Source organism: Trifolium pratense, linkage group LG2 (assembly GCF_020283565.1).
Source record: "Trifolium pratense cultivar HEN17-A07 linkage group LG2, ARS_RC_1.1, whole genome shotgun sequence".
NCBI classification, from domain to species: Eukaryota; Viridiplantae; Streptophyta; class Magnoliopsida; order Fabales; family Fabaceae; genus Trifolium; species Trifolium pratense.
Window position 1 is genome coordinate 65,338,954 of NC_060060.1, and position 22,772 is coordinate 65,361,725.

The 22,772-nt window shown below is 34.5% G+C and overlaps 3 protein-coding genes across 3 annotated transcripts; 1 reads left to right on the forward strand and 2 right to left on the reverse strand.

The window, feature by feature from the left end:
* Nucleotides 1-543: 543 nt before the first annotated feature.
* On the reverse strand, nt 544-2,108 carry LOC123909180 (zinc finger CCCH domain-containing protein 7-like). The gene is made up of 6 exons (XM_045959957.1): nt 1,988-2,108; nt 1,851-1,893; nt 1,677-1,780; nt 1,448-1,545; nt 988-1,135; nt 544-897 (listed from the first exon to the last, which is right to left on the reverse strand). The coding sequence occupies exons 2-5, from the start codon at nt 1,876-1,878 to the stop codon at nt 1,132-1,134; spliced, it is 234 nt and encodes a 77-aa protein (XP_045815913.1). The 5' UTR covers nt 1,879-1,893; nt 1,988-2,108; the 3' UTR covers nt 544-897; nt 988-1,131.
* A 6,961-nt stretch (nt 2,109-9,069) lies between these two features.
* On the reverse strand, nt 9,070-15,012 carry LOC123909181. Its single transcript, XM_045959958.1, has 7 exons — nt 14,756-15,012; nt 13,808-13,955; nt 13,588-13,680; nt 13,161-13,235; nt 12,719-12,809; nt 11,124-12,530; nt 9,070-9,655 (listed from the first exon to the last, which is right to left on the reverse strand). Exons 1-6 carry the CDS (start codon nt 14,996-14,998, stop codon nt 12,521-12,523), a joined length of 660 nt encoding a protein of 219 aa, XP_045815914.1. The 5' UTR covers nt 14,999-15,012; the 3' UTR covers nt 9,070-9,655; nt 11,124-12,520.
* Nucleotides 15,013-15,851: 839 nt separating this feature from the next.
* On the forward strand, nt 15,852-21,052 carry LOC123910022 (transcription factor bHLH18-like). The gene is made up of 4 exons (XM_045961043.1): nt 15,852-16,002; nt 16,108-16,554; nt 19,411-19,803; nt 20,586-21,052. Exons 1-4 carry the CDS (start codon nt 15,946-15,948, stop codon nt 20,661-20,663), a joined length of 975 nt encoding a protein of 324 aa, XP_045816999.1. The 5' UTR covers nt 15,852-15,945; the 3' UTR covers nt 20,664-21,052.
* The last annotated feature ends 1,720 nt before the right edge of the window (nt 21,053-22,772 follow it).

Sequence of the window (22,772 nt, forward strand, 5' to 3'; positions counted from 1 at the left end):
TAGGGGCTAAGGTCCTCCCTCACTACAAGAAAATACGGGATTTGCTACGACGTCCTTTGTAGCTAATCCGTAGCTAATCTCTAGTAAAACAGAGTTAGCTACAGATTTGTTGTGAATTAGCTGTCGTATAGGGTGTAGCATGGATTGGGCGGCAAATCACCTATAAAAATATTTCCTAGCTAATTTGCAACTAATATATAGAATATCCTAGCTAGTTCCCAATTAATGCCTAGTTAAATAATGTTCAAATGTTTATGTTTCCTAACTAAATCGCTAGGATATTTCACAACGATTTCGCAATAAATCTGTAGCTATACAGTCCTAGCGATTTGGCAGCCAAATCCAAGCGTTTATAAAAAAAAATATTATAAAATGCTGATTATGAATTCATGCCCAAAATTCAAGCTAATTATAAATTATTTATCATCTATTAAAAAATCCAAATAAGCCTAATTAAATGAACATGATTTTTCTACCAAAAAATAAAATAAAATAAATGAACATGATTTACAACTACAAGACTAAATTTTACGCATAACAAAGTAACTAAACACATGTTAGCATTATATAAGTAATCAAGTATATCTTCCAACTTTGTCAAAACTAAAAAAACCTAAAGAAAATGAAGACATAATATTCTCACCTTTACAAATGAAATCAAAGTACAAAAACCTTTAAAAGCTTTTATTAGCAAAACTGTACCTAGAACCATAGTTCCATCATTTGGTCTTTCATATCCCTCTCCTTCCTTCAAGATCTTCATAAGGACCTTCTTATCCTTAGTAATGTCAGATACAATCCTCCACAAGACTAACCCAAGATCCATTTGGAGTGAAGCATTGGGAGGCACAACACCATCATCTCCTGATGAAGGTTTTCCACCCTCACCAAATGCATCTGCAGAACTTAAAAAACTCAATAAACTACTTATACAAGCAAAACATGTATCAACATAATTCTAATAATAACAACAAAAATTTTACTTACATTCTGGCTTAATATTCAAGAGAACTTTCTCTCCCTTCTTCATTGTTTTTACAGCCTTAGCCAAAGCAGGACAGAAAAAACCTTGAAGAATAATTTTGTAGTGATGAGACGGCAGGTGGAAAGTTACCGACAAATTTTACTCGATCACCTGAATTTTACATAAACATCATATAATTAAAGCCTTCAAAATGTCAACTGGCATCAATATTAGAACAAGACATTAAGAATCGTAGATAGATGCTTATCTATTACTCCCTCCGGTCCTAAATATAAGAGTCAAAAGTTCTTAAACTAGAAAGATACAATCTTACAAAACTTTTAACAAATGAAGTTCCAACTATTTAAAGAACTAGAGTGATATCGGAAAAAGAACTAGAGTGATAAAACTACAATTTAGAGAAGATACTTACTAAAAACTTGCAGTTGATAAATACAATTTAGAGAAGATATAGAAAATTACATTTCAAGCACCCATCCAAATGCTTTATCAACTTCAGGATCCTTCATCATTGCCATGATAGAATTCATGTAAGTAAAATCAACCTTCTTAAGGGGTTCCTAACATTTTTGAAATACGGACCGTAATAAACTTCCACCCACAAAAATTGATTCATTGTGCTAAAAAAGAAAAGTCCAAAATTCAAATTATCCGGTATTTCAACGGGAAATTAATTAGAGTTGACTAATACCTCATTCCCATCAGCACAATAACCCTTAAGAAAACCTTTACAAATAGATGCCTTAGGATTCACACTGACATGTCTATATGGACAACTTTCGTTTGAGTATAGGCCTGCCAAAAAAAAAATTGTCAGAATCATATTTTAATATTATTTACTTGAAAACAACATTCTACGATGCACCTTGCAAAAAGTATGAACAATCAGGCATTCTCTCCGGAATAACCTGCACAAAAAATCAATTAAACTCAATATTTAGTTTGCAGATCGGCAAATGCAGTGACCACATTCAATTCGTTGGACCCCATATATTACAAAACCTTATGAGTCAATTTGCAGTTTGGAGTAGAACATAAACCCTTCAGGAACTTAGTACAGACAACAATTTTTGAGGGATCATGAATGTAAGGACACTTCCCTCCATCATCCTTGTTACATTTCCCAAATATTGTGAAAAACTGACAGTATGTAATACCCCGTTTTTCAAAGCATAAAAAGGGGTATTATTTTTTATTTTTTTAAAACAACACGCTTAAATAAAATGGCGCGCGTGAACGCCCGCAGCTATCTCGGCAATTCGTCATTCAATAGAAAAATAAATATAACATCAACACATTATATTACAGGGCTTCCTCGAAGCAAAGTGTGTACCTGAATAATTTACATACGGCGGATACATTAAGTTCATCAACCAAAAGACACGAGTTATGAACCGAATATATCACAAGGCCAAAAGGCACTAAGCATGTCTGAGTATAATGTATAAGACATACAGTCATCCAAAATACAAACTAGGCCCTAAGCCTACCAAAATGTAGCCTAACAAGCGCTACTCCCTACACTCCGGGATAGTCCACGAAGTCCTCGCCGTCCACACGGCCTACGGTCTCAGATGGCGCTCCATCGTCTGGGGGTGGGAGGAGCCCGCGATATGGCATGCAAAATAAGGGTCACCAACTGGAAACAGGAAATACAAATACCAAATACCAAATAGAAAGCGGCTAAACACTTATCATTTTCCTCAACACATGCATAATAAATAAAATGCGCACATAGCCTAATGCAAACCTCTAATGAATGAGTGTGACACCCCGTCACAGGATCGTCACATGCATGGATTCCGGAATCAAACGGTGGGATAACACCGGGTGCAATCACTCAGATCAAACACCTACTCAATTGGTGGAATACCCCGAGTACAATCACTCAGATCAAATACCGGCTCCATTAACGGCGGGTACAATCACTCAGATCAAATACCGGCTCACTTAAAGGCGGGAGTATCACCGGGTACAATCACTCAGATCAAATACCCACTATGAATGCATGAGCATACGCCTTCTCTACATATACTAATGCAACAACTTACATATTCTCATTAATATGTAATCTCAAACATTCCAACATACATATTCGCATAATATGTAAACAACCAATATGTATTCAACATAACTCATTACGAGAATACATAACGCAACCATACAAAGCACTCACAACCAGTGCATAAACAACAAGCCAAAACAACACATGTTATTGTCGGAAGTAAGGCATAAATAGAAGGTGCCCTTACCTCGGCAAGCTTCCAATCAAAAACCACAACGTTCGCTCTATTCTACCGTTACGTGCTTCCTAAAATAGTGAGCGGACAAAGCATAAGTTTCTCCCAAAATATCTTAACGAAACTAAACCTATCAACAAAGGTCTAGAGGTGTCTAAGGCACTTCCTAACACTCGGATATTGTTTCCGAGTCCTCCCCATAGTGATTAAAAATTCCCGAAGTTAAATACACTATTTTTCACAAAACAAACACATTTTCGACAAAATAGTTTTCAAACTAAAATGACCATAACTAATTCAACTCTTGTCCACTCGAGACGAACCATACGCCAAACTCTTCGTCTCGAAAAGACGGATCAAATGGTTAAGTTTTGAGGGAACTGAAACAATTTTAAATGGACGAAAATGCCCCTGCACAGTTCGTCCAGAATTGAGAAATCAAGGCATTCTCCCACAAATTTTCATTTTCAAAGCATACCATTGCTCTCTATGGTTTTAAACTTCAAAGGACACTTTCATACACTACCAAAACACTTGAAAACAACCTAAAAATTTTACGAAAATATCTCGACAAAATAATCGAGTTTTTCTTGCGTCGCAAGTTTCAAGTTTTTCTTTCCAAATACAATCCTATAATCAAACTTTGACCCACCTATGATCATTTCATCAAAGCATGCTCATTTTTCACAAAATTGTGGACTTAGAAAAATTTCACAATTTTTCCCCCCCCACACAAGCTCTAGGTTCTGCCCTCCAAAATGGAAGTGGCACTTCCGCTCAAAAATTTTCGCTTCCGAGGGCATGGTAATATCCCATAATACCCCCGAGTTACTAATCCAAGCCCCAAAAATTTTCCGGGCAAAGCCTCAAATTTCGAAAATTCAATTTTAGGTTCTTTAACACACATACAACACTAAAACCATTTTTTTTCCCAAAAATTTTTGCATGGTAATTCGCCCTAGGCCACCATTGTGCCTCCCTCAAAGCCCTAACCAATTTTGAAACCTCTACCACACTTTTCCGAAATTTCTCATGACCAAAAGTTTTCAAAATAAGGACCACACTCAAAATTTTTCCAATACTAATACCTAGCATGTATCTATGAGTCCACAAGTCTTTGAAATTGATCAACCAAACCACTTTGAGCATCAAAACAAAAGTTTCTAAAAATATGTTCATAAAATCCTCAAGAACACACTCAAAATTATTTTTCCTTGTTTCACAAAATTAAAGCCATAATCTAACATCCATTTCTCTACTAAGCTCATAAACAACACCAAAAAGAAAAGCACAAAACAATTTTTCAAAGTTATGATCATTTCAAATAAGTTTTTCAAACCCTAACAAAAGATTTTATGAAAATCTTAATCACCATGGAAATCACAACATGCCAAGCTTAAACAAGCTAGTCTACTACCCATAAACACTCCCATGGAACCAAACTAAATTTCTAGAATATTTGCTCAAGAACATATTCATAACAAATCCTAACATCTATGAGTTTCAACCAACTAAAAGAAAGGAGGAGGTTAGTTACCTTAAGTGAAGTGATTCCCTTAGCAAGTCTAGGTTCCAAAGAGCTTGAAAAGGAAGGATTTGATGATGAAATGAAAATTTTGTGATGAATAGAAATGAGGAGTGGCTTTCACGGTTTGGAGAGGAAGAGAAAGGATGAAAAATCTGATTTTTCTAAGTCTCCAAAGTGCCTAAACCTCCTTACTAACAAATGGTCTTGGTAACTCTTGGCCATTGGATCAAAAGCACTTTCTCTAGATCAAATCCTAGCCATCCATTTTACTTTAACAAATATCTAGATATTTTCTCTCACGCCCCACAGCTCTCGCGCGCCGCGACGAGCAAAACTCGTAAAAACAGAAAACTTACGGAACGGAAGTCCGTCTCAAAATAATTCCAAAACTTATCGCCGAATCTTTTTCCGCGACTGTAATTTTCTTCAACACTCTCGAAAATTATTCTCAGGACATATCCTAACTCGCGCAGATATATAAAACTTCCACCCAAAATTTTACTGAATTCCGAAACCGTAAAATTTTACGACAGCGGGTAAACTATTGCCCGTTTTCTCAAAAACTAGCATAACGCGAAAAATGAAATTCTAAAGACACAGGATCATCCTCATTCCTATAAGAAGACTAGGAAAACAAACCCCGTGTCATTCTGACACTCGAACACAAAACAGGCACGATCTCAGCAAAATATATCGTAATAACGACGATACTCGAACTAATAACTCTCGAACTCTAATCAACCTATCTATAACTAATGGTCTTCCATAAGACAAATCCAAATAGCATTCCTTAGCCCAACAACAAACCTCGGAAACGAAATCTACGCGAAAAACTAAGCAACAAAGGTCCCGGGTGCATAAACCCCTAAAGTCAACTAAAAGTCACAAAAGTCCACCTATGAACAGTACCATGCGCCTATGCTCAGCCCCCATGGTCAGGTTTTGGCCTAAAATGGGCCTCTGCTGTGCCTGGCTCGAGTGCTAGGAAGTGTGGGAAAATTTCTGCGAATCCGCCTCTTACGGAAACGATCATAACTTGAGTTCTGGTTGTCCAATTGAGACGCACCAATATTCGTTGGAAAGCTAACGAAGAGATCTACAAGTTTCATGTTGACCATAAAAACCAAATCAAAACGTAAAGGGGTCAAAAAGGTACGAGTTTGTTCAGACTTCAACAAAACAACCAAAACCTTGTTTTTTTCATTTCCAAACTCAACATCCTTTCCACACTTAATTTACTCCATAAACTCATATAAATTAAAAGTGGAATTTAGGGGTCTTACATTACTACCCACCAAAAAGAAGTTTCGTCCTCGAAACTAAAGTGAGAGTAATAACTTAGATTAACTTCACGAAAGTCCGCAACCTAAGTTATCACATGACGTTTCCAACATCACATTCTTCTGCCTCCGCATCATAGTCCATTTCATTAAGTTTACACGAAACAGTGACGGCTACCTTCCAAAAAGAGTTTTCAAAAACTTTACGCACTACCAAAGCTGGCCAAACTAGTCCATTCCAGTCAACACGATTCCGCCTACTAATAACAAGAGATTAAGGACGATCAGTTCCTCAATTTGTCACTAGATAGTCGACAACCATGATGGTGACATAGACCATCTTTACCAAACTACAATAGCACTCTCAGCCACTTGTACTCAATTCATCTGAATCACAAAGGTCCAACGTCTTCTTCGAGGTTTTCTACATGTCTCCTCAATTCTTACTACCTCGATCTTGTCTACGAGTCGCAACCGCCCACAACATAAATACTCCGAATGAAGTTGTCATCTCCGTAGAACCTTACAACTTCACCAATGTCCGTAAATCCTTAAAATTTTTTTTTTTTTTTTGATCTCGTAACTTCGCCGCACCGTTCGTTCATACACTAATCTCATTCCAATCTCATTTTTAATAATACCATCCCAACATCCGATTGGTGATTACAACTCCCCAAATCGTCGCAACTATCTAAAGTTATAGTATTTTCTAATACTAATTACCCACTTCGCGCACAAGTTCTTGCCGCTCATCTCGACGCATCTACTTACTCAAAAAGTTCTTACTCACTTCTAGCCTTCTCTAAGATGCAACCAACACATTCCTCGTAATCGAACACTCTAAATAATTAACCATCCATGTTCCTAGTTATTAGCCCTTTATGCATAACTATCTCTAACCTTATCCTTAGAACGTCATTATGATTAACTTCCAAATTGACTCATCTTGCTCATCCATCTAGTGTCCGACACTTATCTCAAATCTTAATGCTCGTCTTCTTGAGACTACCCACCAAGAATAAATCATACGCTACCATAACTTCCGTAATAGGTCCGATGCATAAATCAACTCCTTGAATCTAATCTTCAAGAACTTAAAATACTAGCCATATCATCCAAATTTCCCATTACATCTTAACATTCAACAAAATGTCCTTCCAACTATCACTCTCATTGTCTTAGTACTCTTACTAACGAACCCCTTTTTTATTCATCTACGACATTTCTAGAAAATTTTCTAAAAATTTCCGTCCATAACTTGTTTTACTCAAAAATTTTCCACTTCAACTACTATGATATCATAAACTCAAGGTGCTACTTGATCATTCGTCCCTCTCGGTCGATCGAAATCGTTAACTTAAATGCCCATTCATACCGAGCCTCTACTCACTCATGGTCTAATCCCGTCAAACTACTTGAGAAATTTAATTTCTCTTAGGTTTTACCCGCCAAAACTAACAATTCTAGCTTACACGGCTACAACTCTCTAGGTATTTCCACACTTATACCTCTAGCATCGCTTAACATCGACACACAACTCATTTTCCAAGGTTGAACTACTCGTTCTTTACCTAAACATCCCTCCAAATTCACCCTTGATCCAAAAATTAACCAACTATATTCTTGTCTCACATCGACACCTATACTTACTATCCCCTGAACTACGCATAGTTCATCACTTATCAACGTGATATTTGTTCTCCTACCTTAAATCATCACGTGATTTACCTTAATACTCACATTTCATAATCCCATATGTCTTAAACACTCAACTTAAACCCTTAAGGTACCCATTGTCGGTATAACCGTCGTCTAGCCACGCTAGGTTCACTCACTCTTGACACGCAACGTCCTTCAATTCTAGTGCGACTTGCCTCGATGATTTTCCAATCGTCGTAATTAATACCAATTGACCTCGTTGTCTGCTCCACCATTCCACAACGGTCGCACCTTCTTGACAACTAAACGGCTTCATCGAGTCTCGTCCCGAACTCATCGTAGAAGACATCCAATATTTTTCTTAAGAGGTTCCCCTAAATAATTCCGTACTTGTAATCCTTTACAAGAACGACGTCCACTCGTCCACACTCAACATTGTCGAGTGGCCACGTCCAATGCCACTTCCAAGAATCCCTTGTAGTTTTGATTCGCTCCAAGTCCATCTTTCCTTTTCACCCATAGGACTGATGCTCCCCACGGAGACACACTTGGCCTAATAAATCTTTTTCCAATTCCACATCCAACTTGATAAGCGCCAAACGTAGTTGAATCACGGATTGGTTGAAGACACACATTAACGAAACGAGTTAATGCGCCAATACTAGCAAACAAGACACACTGCTACCCACAAATAATTCGCTAACCCGACGCGAATCCAACTCTAAACTAACTGACCTCAGACTGTTAACTCATGTACACACTTTCCCTTTGAAGATCTAATGCCGAGCTCTGATACCAAAATGTAATACCCCGTTTTTCAAAGCATAAAAAGGGGTATTATTTTTTATTTTTTTAAAACAACACGCTTAAATAAAATGGCGCGCGTGAACGCCCGCAGCTATCTCGGCAATTCGTCATTCAATAGAAAAATAAATATAACATCAACACATTATATTACAGGGCTTCCTCGAAGCAAAGTGTGTACCTGAATAATTTACATACGGCGGATACATTAAGTTCATCAACCAAAAGACACGAGTTATGAACCGAATATATCACAAGGCCAAAAGGCACTAAGCATGTCTGAGTATAATGTATAAGACATACAGTCATCCAAAATACAAACTAGGCCCTAAGCCTACCAAAATGTAGCCTAACAAGCGCTACTCCCTACACTCCGGGATAGTCCACGAAGTCCTCGCCGTCCACACGGCCTACGGTCTCAGATGGCGCTCCATCGTCTGGGGGTGGGAGGAGCCCGCGATATGGCATGCAAAATAAGGGTCACCAACTGGAAACAGGAAATACAAATACCAAATACCAAATAGAAAGCGGCTAAACACTTATCATTTTCCTCAACACATGCATAATAAATAAAATGCGCACATAGCCTAATGCAAACCTCTAATGAATGAGTGTGACACCCCGTCACAGGATCGTCACATGCATGGATTCCGGAATCAAACGGTGGGATAACACCGGGTGCAATCACTCAGATCAAACACCTACTCAATTGGTGGAATACCCCGAGTACAATCACTCAGATCAAATACCGGCTCCATTAACGGCGGGTACAATCACTCAGATCAAATACCGGCTCACTTAAAGGCGGGAGTATCACCGGGTACAATCACTCAGATCAAATACCCACTATGAATGCATGAGCATACGCCTTCTCTACATATACTAATGCAACAACTTACATATTCTCATTAATATGTAATCTCAAACATTCCAACATACATATTCGCATAATATGTAAACAACCAATATGTATTCAACATAACTCATTACGAGAATACATAACGCAACCATACAAAGCACTCACAACCAGTGCATAAACAACAAGCCAAAACAACACATGTTATTGTCGGAAGTAAGGCATAAATAGAAGGTGCCCTTACCTCGGCAAGCTTCCAATCAAAAACCACAACGTTCGCTCTATTCTACCGTTACGTGCTTCCTAAAATAGTGAGCGGACAAAGCATAAGTTTCTCCCAAAATATCTTAACGAAACTAAACCTATCAACAAAGGTCTAGAGGTGTCTAAGGCACTTCCTAACACTCTCGGATATTATTTCCGAGTCCTCCCCATAGTGATTAAAAATTCCCGAAGTTAAATACACTATTTTTCACAAAACAAACACATTTTCGACAAAATAGTTTTCAAACTAAAATGACCATAACTAATTCAACTCTTGTCCACTCGAGACGAACCATACGCCAAACTCTTCGTCTCGAAAAGACGGATCAAATGGTTAAGTTTTGAGGGAACTGAAACAATTTTAAATGGACGAAAATGCCCCTGCACAGTTCGTCCAGAATTGAGAAATCAAGGCATTCTCCCACAAATTTTCATTTTCAAAGCATACCATTGCTCTCTATGGTTTTAAACTTCAAAGGACACTTTCATACACTACCAAAACACTTGAAAACAACCTAAAAATTTTACGAAAATATCTCGACAAAATAATCGAGTTTTTCTTGCGTCGCAAGTTTCAAGTTTTTCTTTCCAAATACAATCCTATAATCAAACTTTGACCCACCTATGATCATTTCATCAAAGCATGCTCATTTTTCACAAAATTGTGGACTTAGAAAAATTTCACAATTTTTCCCCCCCCACACAAGCTCTAGGTTCTGCCCTCCAAAATGGAAGTGGCACTTCCGCTCAAAAATTTTCGCTTCCGAGGGCATGGTAATATCCCATAATACCCCCGAGTTACTAATCCAAGCCCCAAAAATTTTCCGGGCAAAGCCTCAAATTTCGAAAATTCAATTTTAGGTTCTTTAACACACATACAACACTAAAACCATTTTTTTTCCCAAAAATTTTTGCATGGTAATTCGCCCTAGGCCACCATTGTGCCTCCCTCAAAGCCCTAACCAATTTTGAAACCTCTACCACACTTTTCCGAAATTTCTCATGACCAAAAGTTTTCAAAATAAGGACCACACTCAAAATTTTTCCAATACTAATACCTAGCATGTATCTATGAGTCCACAAGTCTTTGAAATTGATCAACCAAACCACTTTGAGCATCAAAACAAAAGTTTCTAAAAATATGTTCATAAAATCCTCAAGAACACACTCAAAATTATTTTTCCTTGTTTCACAAAATTAAAGCCATAATCTAACATCCATTTCTCTACTAAGCTCATAAACAACACCAAAAAGAAAAGCACAAAACAATTTTTCAAAGTTATGATCATTTCAAATAAGTTTTTCAAACCCTAACAAAAGATTTTATGAAAATCTTAATCACCATGGAAATCACAACATGCCAAGCTTAAACAAGCTAGTCTACTACCCATAAACACTCCCATGGAACCAAACTAAATTTCTAGAATATTTGCTCAAGAACATATTCATAACAAATCCTAACATCTATGAGTTTCAACCAACTAAAAGAAAGGAGGAGGTTAGTTACCTTAAGTGAAGTGATTCCCTTAGCAAGTCTAGGTTCCAAAGAGCTTGAAAAGGAAGGATTTGATGATGAAATGAAAATTTTGTGATGAATAGAAATGAGGAGTGGCTTTCACGGTTTGGAGAGGAAGAGAAAGGATGAAAAATCTGATTTTTCTAAGTCTCCAAAGTGCCTAAACCTCCTTACTAACAAATGGTCTTGGTAACTCTTGGCCATTGGATCAAAAGCACTTTCTCTAGATCAAATCCTAGCCATCCATTTTACTTTAACAAATATCTAGATATTTTCTCTCACGCCCCATAGCTCTCGCGCGCCGCGACGAGCAAAACTCGTAAAAACAGAAAACTTACGGAACGGAAGTCCGTCTCAAAATAATTCCAAAACTTATCGCCGAATCTTTTTCCGCGACTGTAATTTTCTTCAACACTCTCGAAAATTATTCTCAGGACATATCCTAACTCGCGCAGATATATAAAACTTCCACCCAAAATTTTACTGAATTTCGAAACCGTAAAATTTTACGACAGCGGGTAAACTATTGCCCGTTTTCTCAAAAACTAGCATAACGCGAAAAATGAAATTCTAAAGACACAGGATCATCCTCATTCCTATAAGAAGACTAGGAAAACAAACCCCGTGTCATTCTGACACTCGAACACAAAACAGGCACGATCTCAGCAAAATATATCGTAATAACGACGATACTCGAACTAATAACTCTCGAACTCTAATCAACCTATCTATAACTAATGGTCTTCCATAAGACAAATCCAAATAGCATTCCTTAGCCCAACAACAAACCTCGGAAACGAAATCTACGCGAAAAACTAAGCAACAAAGGTCCCGGGTGCATAAACCCCTAAAGTCAACTAAAAGTCACAAAAGTCCACCTGTGAACAGTACCATGCGCCTATGCTCAGCCCCCATGGTCAGGTTTTGGCCTAAAATGGGCCTCTGCTGTGCCTGGCTCGAGTGCTAGGAAGTGTGGGAAAATTTCTGCGAATCCGCCTCTTACGGAAACGATCATAACTTGAGTTCTGGTTGTCCAATTGAGACGCACCAATATTCGTTGGAAAGCTAACGAAGAGATCTACAAGTTTCATGTTGACCATAAAAACCAAATCAAAACGTAAAGGGTTCAAAAAGGTACGAGTTTGTTCAGACTTCAACAAAACAACCAAAACCTTGTTTTTTTCATTTCCAAACTCAACATCCTTTCCACACTTAATTTACTCCATAAACTCATATAAATTAAAAGTGGAATTTAGGGGTCTTACACAGTACTTCTGCTTACGAGCCAACCACTGCCTGGCAGTGTGCAAGCTTCGTCTAACTTTTTCATTTGCCAATTTTCTAGTTCGTTTCTTTGGGTCTCTGATAAGTTGGTTCCCATTGCCAATTCAGACATATCTGCAAATATATTGACAGTGATTCAAATAATTCAATAGAACACAGGACTTTGTATTATATGGTCACCTCTTATTCACCTACTTTCTGCATAGTTATTTGTTAAAAAAGACAGCCAACAATAACATCGACGAAATTTGACACTCATCATCAAAGATTGTAAACTCGATGAAAAAGAACAAAGCACTTACTCATCATTTCCAAACACTAATCTCCTTGGAATGTAACCTTTTTTGGACGCCAAACCTGAATTGATTGAGGCAGAGGACATGGATTCATCATCTACAAAGAAAATTAAGGTAAACTTTGTAATATCAATATAGTGATAAAACCTATTAACTTGCTTGGAAGAGATAAAAGTATTCAAAACAATATAAAGATAGGACCAGCAGAAAATAAACGAATGACCATAACGGCCATACTACTACTAATATCCCCAGCATGGCAGAAAAAGAAAGGAACTTAATGATTTTATTTTATTTCATGTTACAGTATTACAACCTCTCCTTGTCCAAACATACAATCTACAATATAATGCAAACAAATTATCGTGGAGAACATAGCAGCAGAGTTTTTAGAATTTGACAGGCCACTGGCTCATAAAATGATAAGAAATTTCAAAATGTCATTCACCTGAAATCCTCTGAAGTGTCCGCCTGGAAGGATCCATTCTGTAGCGAACTGAACCAACACGAAATATACATTCTCCTACACAATAAACCGCTACTTCCAATGTCAGAGTAACAAACAATAGTAACTAACAAAAAAGATGTTTTAATAATAACAAAAACAAAAGATAGTCTTCAACATTTTGATATGACAAAAACTCATGGAAAGAATTCTTCCTACTCTTTGTCTGAGGACCAATACAAGTTATTTTGGAATAATCTGGTCAAACAAGTAAAACAAAAGTAACTTTCATTACCTAAATCTAAATTTAGAAGTTAGAAGCAGTCAACTTTCAACAAACATCTTAAAATGATTAAACAGATTAAGGAAGCAAATTAGCAGAAGATAAATGTGGCATCCACAATCAAGAAACACCAGTAAATGAACTTACCAGCTTTCTCTACTTTGGTATCTGACCACTGAAGTAAAGTATCTGTCTCTTGTTGTAGACTTACCGACATCTGGATAGTCCGTTCATCAACCACAGAGGTCAAGTTTGGTCAGAGGAATGGTGATTAGAGGCATTCCTTTTGATTTTAGAGAAATTAATTTAGTAGAATTAATACCTAAAATACTAGCAAGAATGTTTAATGGAGCAGATGAAGATATACCAGAACGTGAAGTAATTGATGTCATTGCAACGTTCCTGAGCCTAGTTATCTCGCTGATAGTAGTAGCCTTCAAATTTTCAGGAAAAACACTTCTTCCAAGCTTTTGAACATCATTATTACCAATGCACCGCAATGCATTTTCACATGCCTATTTGCCAAACAATAATTAAGCATACAAAAACAAAAGAAACTCAAATTTCAAATTGAAAGTATCAAAGACTACAGGCACCGTACACTACTCATTACAATCCATCAAATATAAATAATCCCTTCACAATAAGTATTAGCTATAAAGTAGTTTGCAATGAAGACTTGACTGAAGAAGTGTTATTTTGAACGCTGAAAATTATACATTGAATAGCTATCTATATACTGTCATAAGTTATAACTACATAAGTATATTCATACTAAGGCATGCATACCTCTAAGCTATGTAAGACTTTCGTCTAACTTTCAATTCATTTTTTATCAAAAGACATAGCTGCTAAGGTTTATATGAATAATCTATGAAAAAAAGCTGCATTTGTTAACTTACTAAACCATATCACAAATCACCTACACTAGAAAAAAAGGCAATCATTATGAACACATATAAAGAAAGTGACAATCAATATACAGAGGGATTATTATCTCAACACAAAGTTTTTTTGTAAGAATAAGAATTATGTATCATCTAAATACCAGCCACCGGAAATGTGAATTATAGAATCAATCCAATAAGTATCATCTAATTCTATCGCATAAAGTAAAGTGAATTCAGTAACCTGAATTCAAATTTTGCAAAACCTAATTGTCAATTTGGTGAACAAATTCAGTAACCTAAATTCAATTTTTGCAAAACCTAATGAATTCAATTTATGCAAAACCTAAACATGAAATTCACAGGGTTCAAATCCAAAGCACAATTAGTGAAAAGGAACTAAATTAGAGTGTTGAAATTTAATATACACTACAATCGGAGAAGAAACAGAGGAGAACATCAAATTTCAACGAAGAATAACAACCACGAGAGGGATAGAAAACGAACAACAATTTATAGAGAGAAGGAGAAATACAAGGAAGAGAATCGAGTCCATGTCGGAGCGAGATCGTGAACGGAGCGAGATCGGAGCGAGATTGCAGCGAGAATGAGATCGGAGCGAGGTCGTAGTGTGAAGGAGATCGAAGCGAGATCGGGAGCGGTTTCACCATAGAGAGTAAAACCGGTGTCGTGTTCTGAGATACAATGAGATAAAGCCTTAAAACATAAATAAATAAATAAGAATAGTAATAATTTGTTGAAAAAAGTAATATAAAATTAATTTAAGTCGAATGGTGGCTAATATACTTGAAATTAACTAGTAAAACGTTTCGTAGCAAACTTTTGGTAGCAAATCACGTATTTTCTTGTAGTGCCTCTTGTTGTATTTTTTTTTTCTTCATATATTTGTTCTTGAAATATATGTACACATAAATTGATATTTAAAATATGTGTTTAAAGATTAGTAACTATTGTTTGGTGCAAAACATGTATCCACAACATAGTAATTGTAACAATTTACTTTAAAATATTTTGATAATATATATTATACACTACTAAAGTCCAAATTCAATTAAGTTAGTTCGGATTGTTTGCTACAAGTGATAGATTATTTTCTACTATGAAGATTGTAAAAAATAGGTTGAGAAACAAGATAGAAAATGAATTTCAAACTAATTATGTGATTATTTATAACGAGAGAAGAATTACTAAAAAATTTAATACAAATTCAGTTGTCGATGAATTTTATGATATAGAGTAATGTCATGTACAATTTAGATAAACAATATGATGTATTTTTTTATTTTTTATTGAGTATATTTAAATACCATTATAATTATTATTTAGTTATTCCGACCCCCGTTTTATAGATTCCTGGATCTGAAAAAAACCTTAGTTTAAAAAATAAGCTTTTTCTTATTATAAAAAACAAGGGGGGGGGGGGGGGGGGGGGGGTAATATAGTAATAACAATTTAATGGTACAAATCCTTGGTAGGTCTCCGGAAGGTAAATTAGAGAGTCTATATAAAGGACACGTTCTATACCTAAAATTGGAACAACAATCTCTGAAATATTGTGAACCAAAGGTGTAATTAATTCAATAATATCAATACTATTATGGATAAATTAAACACATCTTCAAACACATCATCAACTAGCTGGTTATCTAATATGGTAAGAATTTTTTTTCAATATATTGCTCTAATTACATATATAGTACTAATTATATGCATAATTGAACTGAATTTATTTATGTTTTCATTTTAAAATTTTGTTCAGCTCTTTGAAGAAATTGACATAGAGGGTTGTGGTGATTTGTTTCAACAATGTGAACAAAATTTGTTTGGTGTTGAAGAATTTCTTACACATGACATAGCAAGTGTTCTTCAACAAGATGAAATTTTACTAGAACAATCTGAAAGCTATTCTATGGAAAGACCAAACAAAAAGTTGAAACCAAACACTATTTTGCAAGATGTTTCCCCTGTTTCTTCTCCTTCTTCAACAACTTCTCAGATTCTGTCTTTTGACTGTACCTTAAACACTACAAAACAGAACGAGGTTGTTCCATTGTCATCACAAAAACATGTTCAATTACCTCAAAATCGAGGGAGTAAGAGGTCTGTGGCACATAATCAGGACCACATCATAGCTGAGAGAAAGAGAAGAGAGAAACTTAGCCAATGCTTAATTGCTCTAGCTGCTCTTGTTCCTGGTTTGAAGAAGGTATAGTACTCTAATTTCTCATTCATGAACTAACTCATCAAGATTTTTTTCACAAACTCAAAGATTTTATGATGGTGATTTTTATTTAATTTTTTGGTCCAGGGTGATTTTTTTATTTTTAATTTTTTGTAAATTAATTATTAAAATTGAGAACGACACAGGAGTATTAATTTTATGTCTGGATATAAAAAGAATTAAAGATAAGTAATTTAAATTGAATTACTTTTTTTTTGTTGAAGGAATAAAATTGAATTACTTTCTATTTATGGGAATTGAACTCCGCATTAAAGTTTGAGTTTTTTTTTTTTGTTAGAAAAGACTGAGTTCTTTATGTCGACAGAAACAAATTTATTAATTTGAAATGAATAAACATCTATGACAATTAATTTTATATTTTTAAAGTGACTTACAACTTCTATAAATGAAGAAAAAAATTAGGTAAAGAAAAAAATATAATTGTAAGTACAACTCAATGACAATTAGTATATTCATGAAAAAATTAATTTTATATTTTTAAAGTCACTTTCAACTTCTATAAATGAAGAAATAAATTAGGTAAAGGAAAAAGTAATCGTAAGTACAATTCAATTAGTATATTCATTGTTTTTGTCCACTTTTTATCTTCCGATTTTTTCGGTATTTAGAACAATTTTTAAATTAAACACAGTACAATTAAAATTGTTTTATTCAAACTTTAATTTTAACAAATCAAACTGGTGTTTATCTTCACTAAAAAATAATCAAAACAAAAAACATGTAATTTAACTCGGGTATAGAGGTATTCTACTATAGACACAAATGTAATAGACACAAATTTAGACATACACATTAATTTAAAAAATTAAAAGAAAAATAAAATTATTACATCAATCAATATTAATTTAATTACTTTATCTTTAATTTTTAATCTTGATTGTGAGTATGCCTAAACTAAATTTATTTAGGCTTGTGCCCATAGTAGAATTTCCCCTCAGGTATATAGACTTGATACCTCATAACTTACTCTACTCTAGTTTTAGGTTATTAGACTATTTCATATATAATTTTACTCGGGAGAGGATCCTCTTCGGTCCCTTTTTTCTTAAGTGAAATCATAACCTAGTTTAGATGTGAATATTAACTTATTATAAAATAAATTAAATGAATGATGGATCATATCACTGCATCTCCTCCAGTTGTTTTTCACGAGAGACAATTCATTCCCATTTTACTCAGACTTGACTTTAATTAGACTCTTGTTAATAGCTGAAATTAGTCCTCCAAATTAGTTAATCTTATACTCCTTTCGTCCCAAAATATAAGACCTAGTTGACCACAACACGTATGTCAACGAACATCTTTGATCTCTAATATCTTTAATTGTCTATTTGTAAAAATCATAAAAACTTGATATTTTGAAAATACTCTTCAAACCAAATCAAACAAGATCTCATATGCTAATATTTACGTTTATATGTTATTAGAAAAATATAGTCAAAAAAAGATGAATGAATAATACATTTAGTCAAAGTAGCTCTTATATAATGGGACGGAGGGAGTACCAAACAAACAGGGGTTCCAAAAAGTAGGGATGACAACGGGCGCCCATGAGTGCGGGTTTGATACTTACCAAACCCACACCCGAAATCATCACCCAAATCCAAACCCAAATCCAAAGGTTGTTTGGGTGGCAAAACAACACCCACGCCCACACCCATTGGGTTCGGGTTTTTTTCACCCAAACCCGCAGCACATTTGAAAATAATTTGCAAATTTAAGAAATTAAATTCCAACATAGAATTTGAATTAAATTACAACTAAAATTAAGGTCTTCCAAGGAATTTCAAACATAGACTTTCAAGAAATTACAATATAGACTTTCAAGAGGAAATTGAGAGAGACTATGTGGGTAACTAGGTAATTATAAAATATTTCGGGTGGGTGTATGGGTTTCGGGTGTGAGTTTGAATGATACCAAACTCACACCCATATTATCGGGTGTCACCCGAACCCAAACCTAAACCCAGTCAAATTGGGTTTCGCCCGTTGACTTGAGTTTGAGTTCGGGTGGGTCTCTCGAATTTGGGTTTTTTTGCCATCCAGTGTTTGCGAGGAGCGGGGATCCAAGACACGACTTTTTTAGGCATCAATTTATAGATATATCTAATATTATTTTATTTATTTATTGTATAAATTATAAATTCGGGAAAAAAATATGACTTGGAAAAAGAAAAAATAGACTCAATATTCATAATTTGGACAGGACATTGACGACACTATACCAAATACCGAACTTTAAAAAAAAAGGGTCATGCTAACTGGTGTTTTCGGAACACTTGTTAAGAAAACTAAAAAAAGAAAGTTTTGAATAGAAAATAATACTATTTAAACTTTTGAGAAGTTGACGGCACAAATTTCAGTGTCAAATTACTATTTTTGCTCCCTTAACCAATATCCCGGGAGCATTGTTTAGCATTTTCCAAAAAGGAAAGCTAAACTTTCACGAGATGACCAACAACAAAATCAAAATGTACCCACATTTGGGGCAGGCAATGCCCACACAAACACCTAATATTGCTAGTAATTGTAGTTGATGTCTCAACGAGTGATCAATCCACATCAACATGATGCAATTGTCATGGCCCATCAATTCATTTTAGATTATACTTTATTTGATGTGCACAAAACAAAATTACTTTACATCATGTACAAAGAATATGCTTTTTACCAATACATCTCAATAAATTACACTATGTCTCATTTAATTAAAAAGAAAATGAATAAGTTACACTATATCTCATAATAATTAAACTTGATTATTATTATTAAGATATTTCTAACGAGTGGTCTGGGACACTGTGAATGAATTATGTACAGATGGACAAGGCTTCAGTCCTAGGAGATGCAGTAAAGTATGTGAAAGAGCTTCAAGAACGTTTGAAGGTATTAGAGGAAAAGAACAAGAATAGTAATAGTACTAGTCCTGTTGAGTGTGTAGTGACAATGAATAATGGACCACAACTAAGTTACGATTCATCAAGCAATGATGAATCTGAAGCTGAAGCTGGTAGTGGTAATAATGAAGTTCTTGAACCCCATGTGGACGCAAGAATCTTGGACAAGGACGTACTCATAAGGATTCACTGCAAAAAGCAAAAGGGTCTTTTGCTCAAAGTATTGTTTGAGATTCAAAAGCTTAATCTCTTTGTTGTTAATAGCAGTGTCCTACCTTTTGGGGATTCTATCCTTGACATAACCATCGTTGCTCAGGTAAATTAAAGAATACTACTAGTATCAACTTTTAAAACAAAATAATAATAATTAGTCTCTAGTTGTTACATTAGTTTTTATCTCGAATCATAGACCTCCAACTCCTTAAATCAGTTGAATTACTCATCCTACCCTTATTATATGATTAATAGTAACGAGAGGGAGTAAGAATTTGTTTGGTATTTGGGTAAATTCGACAAAATCATATGCATGCAACTTTACAACTAAGATTTTGTCCGATCTAACGTTACATCAAACATGCACACCATATATGTAAATTACTTATCTTTAAATAAAATCAAAATACATCTTGTTAATCCCAAAAATATAAGGAATTTTTTCTCAATAACCCTAGCATTTTAATTGCAAGATTGGATAATTCTTGTGTGGTTAGATCACAGCCACGAAACCAAATCTTTTAGACACACAAGCAAAAATCACATGATTTCATTATTTTAATAATAATAAACTCCCTTTCTACTTTATTATTCATTTTTGTATGTATGCTAAAAAAGATAACAAATATGTCATTGTTGAAGAAATATAATATTTTATTTTTGTATTTTGACAATTTTCATAAATAAATAAAATATGTTCCCTACTTTGATCGTGTGTGTCCCTTTCAATCTTTATCCTTATAAATGTAAATATTTTGTTCTCCTTTTCATAGGCAATTTTTAAATTTTTTGTAAAATCAATTATTAGACTTATATATATGGATACCCTAGTTAATTATTTGAGAAAGATACACTGATTTTTCCACTTGAAATTTTCTTTTGCAGATGGGAACGGGGTACAAATTGACAAGAAATGGCCTTATAAAAAGCCTACGCGTGGCTGCATTAAGATACATGTCATAATATGAACGAACTTGTGGTCCAAGTAGTGGGTACAATGCAACAATAATAATCATAAATAAATCTATAATCATACTTCTATTATGAACGTACACAACAATTACCAACTCATAATCCAATTCAAATGGTAATGGAAAATCTGAATCAACCAATTATATTTCGACACGTGACTTTGTGGTCCTACAAGATATTGACTTTCTGAAGGATAGAGGTCCATGGCATGATCCGTTGATTAAGCCATGCTCCTTGTGTTGTGGTGTGGTCTCATTTTCTGTCTCATTATATGTATTGCCTTGTGTATTTTTAGTATTGCGGATATTTTTTCTTCATTTTGTGTACATTTTTGAGGTAACATGAATAAAATTATGAAGAGATTCGTACGTATTCATATACTCCACATGTTTCATTTATTATACTGTCTTATATGCATTATGTCACGAGTTATTTTTGTTCTGACACAATGTTTACGGTGATGTTAATCTTAGAAAACTCAATTATAAATAAAACATAACGTTTAATTAGTGTGAATGTTTTTTATTTTTTACTTAATTAGTGTGAGTGTTGAAGTTTCAACAAGTTATAATAAATAGTTACTCACATCACATATGTATAGGAGTGAGATGGGTAGCTACACTATTTAAAATAGTTGAGCTAAATGTTAAAAAGTTAGAGGTATATAGTTCAAGTTCTTTCAATATGTTAAAAAAAACTACTAATATATATAATTCAGAGAAAACATCGGGTCAAATGCTTTAAGATCACGAGAGATACGTTAATCTCCGCCAAAATATTAATCTTCACATTATATATAAATTCAACATTCTTTCAATTCATAGTTGACGTACATGTTAAGATATGTTATGATTCTCACATTATAATAATTTATATGTTATGATTCTCTCATTATAATAATTTATATTGTAATTAAATTAGGATCATTAGCATTTATATGTATTTATTTTCTTTGTCTAATCCTATAATATAAATAGGAGTTTTTACTTGTACTTTGATTATCACAATGAATATACAATTATTTCTCATATTTTCTTGAGTTTCTACATGGTATCAGAGCCGGGTTAAGGACTGCAATGTGGGCATTTGACCCAGGACCACGCTAGGCGTGAGGGTGAGTGTTGAATGTGTTGTGTTGTTTGAGATTGTTTGAAGTCCCACATTGCTTAGGTTCCCGGGATGTGAAGTGTATAAATATGTGAGGGCAACCTCACCCTTTGAGCTAGCTTTTGGGGATGAGATCCAAACATATTTAACAGTACATTTAAATCCAACATTAATCTTTGTTAATTTTTATTTCCTTGAGCATTCTTTTTCTGCATTTCACATACTCCCTCATTTTCTTTTTAAAGTGTTGTTTTAGAAAGAAAAAAAATTGTTCATATTTAAGCATCGTTTAGTTTAAATTCTTATACTCTTACTGTCTCAATAATTTCAGTTCTCATTTTTCGTAAAACTTAATGGAGATAGAGTGTATATGCTAAATTTACTTGAAAAGAGAGTGTAAATGGTGGATTAAATGAGGGTATTATTGGAAAAAGAAATATAATAGTTCACTACATTAGTTGGAAAACTTTATTCTAAAACGACACTTAAAAAAGGATGAAGTGTAACATATTAATTGCCTCACACCCTTATTCTCCATTAAATGTACAAATTTATTTGTATTTCACGTTTCCATCAAGAATTGTGGTAGGACTTAACCTTCAGGTTCTCAAGGGAAGAGAGTTCGGTAATTTATAATCCAGCTGCGAAGTAAGTAAATCTGGCCGAATATTATTCTCACCAAAAATAAAACTTGAATTATTTCGAATAGAGAACAAAAGTTGCAAAATTAGGGAACCTAAATTTAAAAATTGACAAAATTAAAAGGCCAAATTTGTGAAATTAGGAGGGAACAAAAAATCCAGAAATTAATAAAATAGAAGGACCACAAGTAATTAAACCTAAAAAAAAATACTATCTATTGCATTTTTAGTTTTTGCATGCAAGTTAATTAATGGGATTGTGAAAGAAAATAAATTTAATGGGTTTTGGAACCCAATTTCAATCTCAACTCTAACCTAGAGAAAGAGACTGTGTTCTAAGTTTGGAAACGAG

Bases quoted from the DNA above. Each gene is read 5' to 3' on its own strand.
- LOC123909180 (XM_045959957.1), bottom strand. From the start codon at position 1,878: ATGCCTGATTGTTCATACTTTTTGCAAG. The intron at 1,781-1,850 runs GTGCATCGTAGA...TTTTTTTGGCAG, and splicing joins TTGTTCATACTTTTTGCAAG to GCCTATACTCAAACGAAAGT. The intron at 1,546-1,676 runs GTATTAGTCAAC...CAAAAATGTTAG, and splicing joins ATTGTGCTGATGGGAATGAG to GAACCCCTTAAGAAGGTTGA.
- LOC123909181 (XM_045959958.1), bottom strand. From the start codon at position 14,998: ATGGTGAAACCGCTCCCGATCTCGCTTCGATCTCCTTCACACTACGAC. The intron at 13,681-13,807 runs GTATATCTTCAT...ACTTGACCTCTG, and splicing joins ATCAATTACTTCACGTTCTG to TGGTTGATGAACGGACTATC. The intron at 12,810-13,160 runs GTGAATGACATT...TTTTCTTTGTAG, and splicing joins GACACTTCAGAGGATTTCAG to ATGATGAATCCATGTCCTCT.
- LOC123910022 (XM_045961043.1), top strand. From the start codon at position 15,946: ATGGATAAATTAAACACATCTTCAAACACATCATCAACTAGCTGGTTA. The intron at 16,003-16,107 runs GTAAGAATTTTT...AATTTTGTTCAG, and splicing joins CTAGCTGGTTATCTAATATG to CTCTTTGAAGAAATTGACAT. The intron at 19,804-20,585 runs GTAAATTAAAGA...TTTCTTTTGCAG, and splicing joins ACATAACCATCGTTGCTCAG to ATGGGAACGGGGTACAAATT.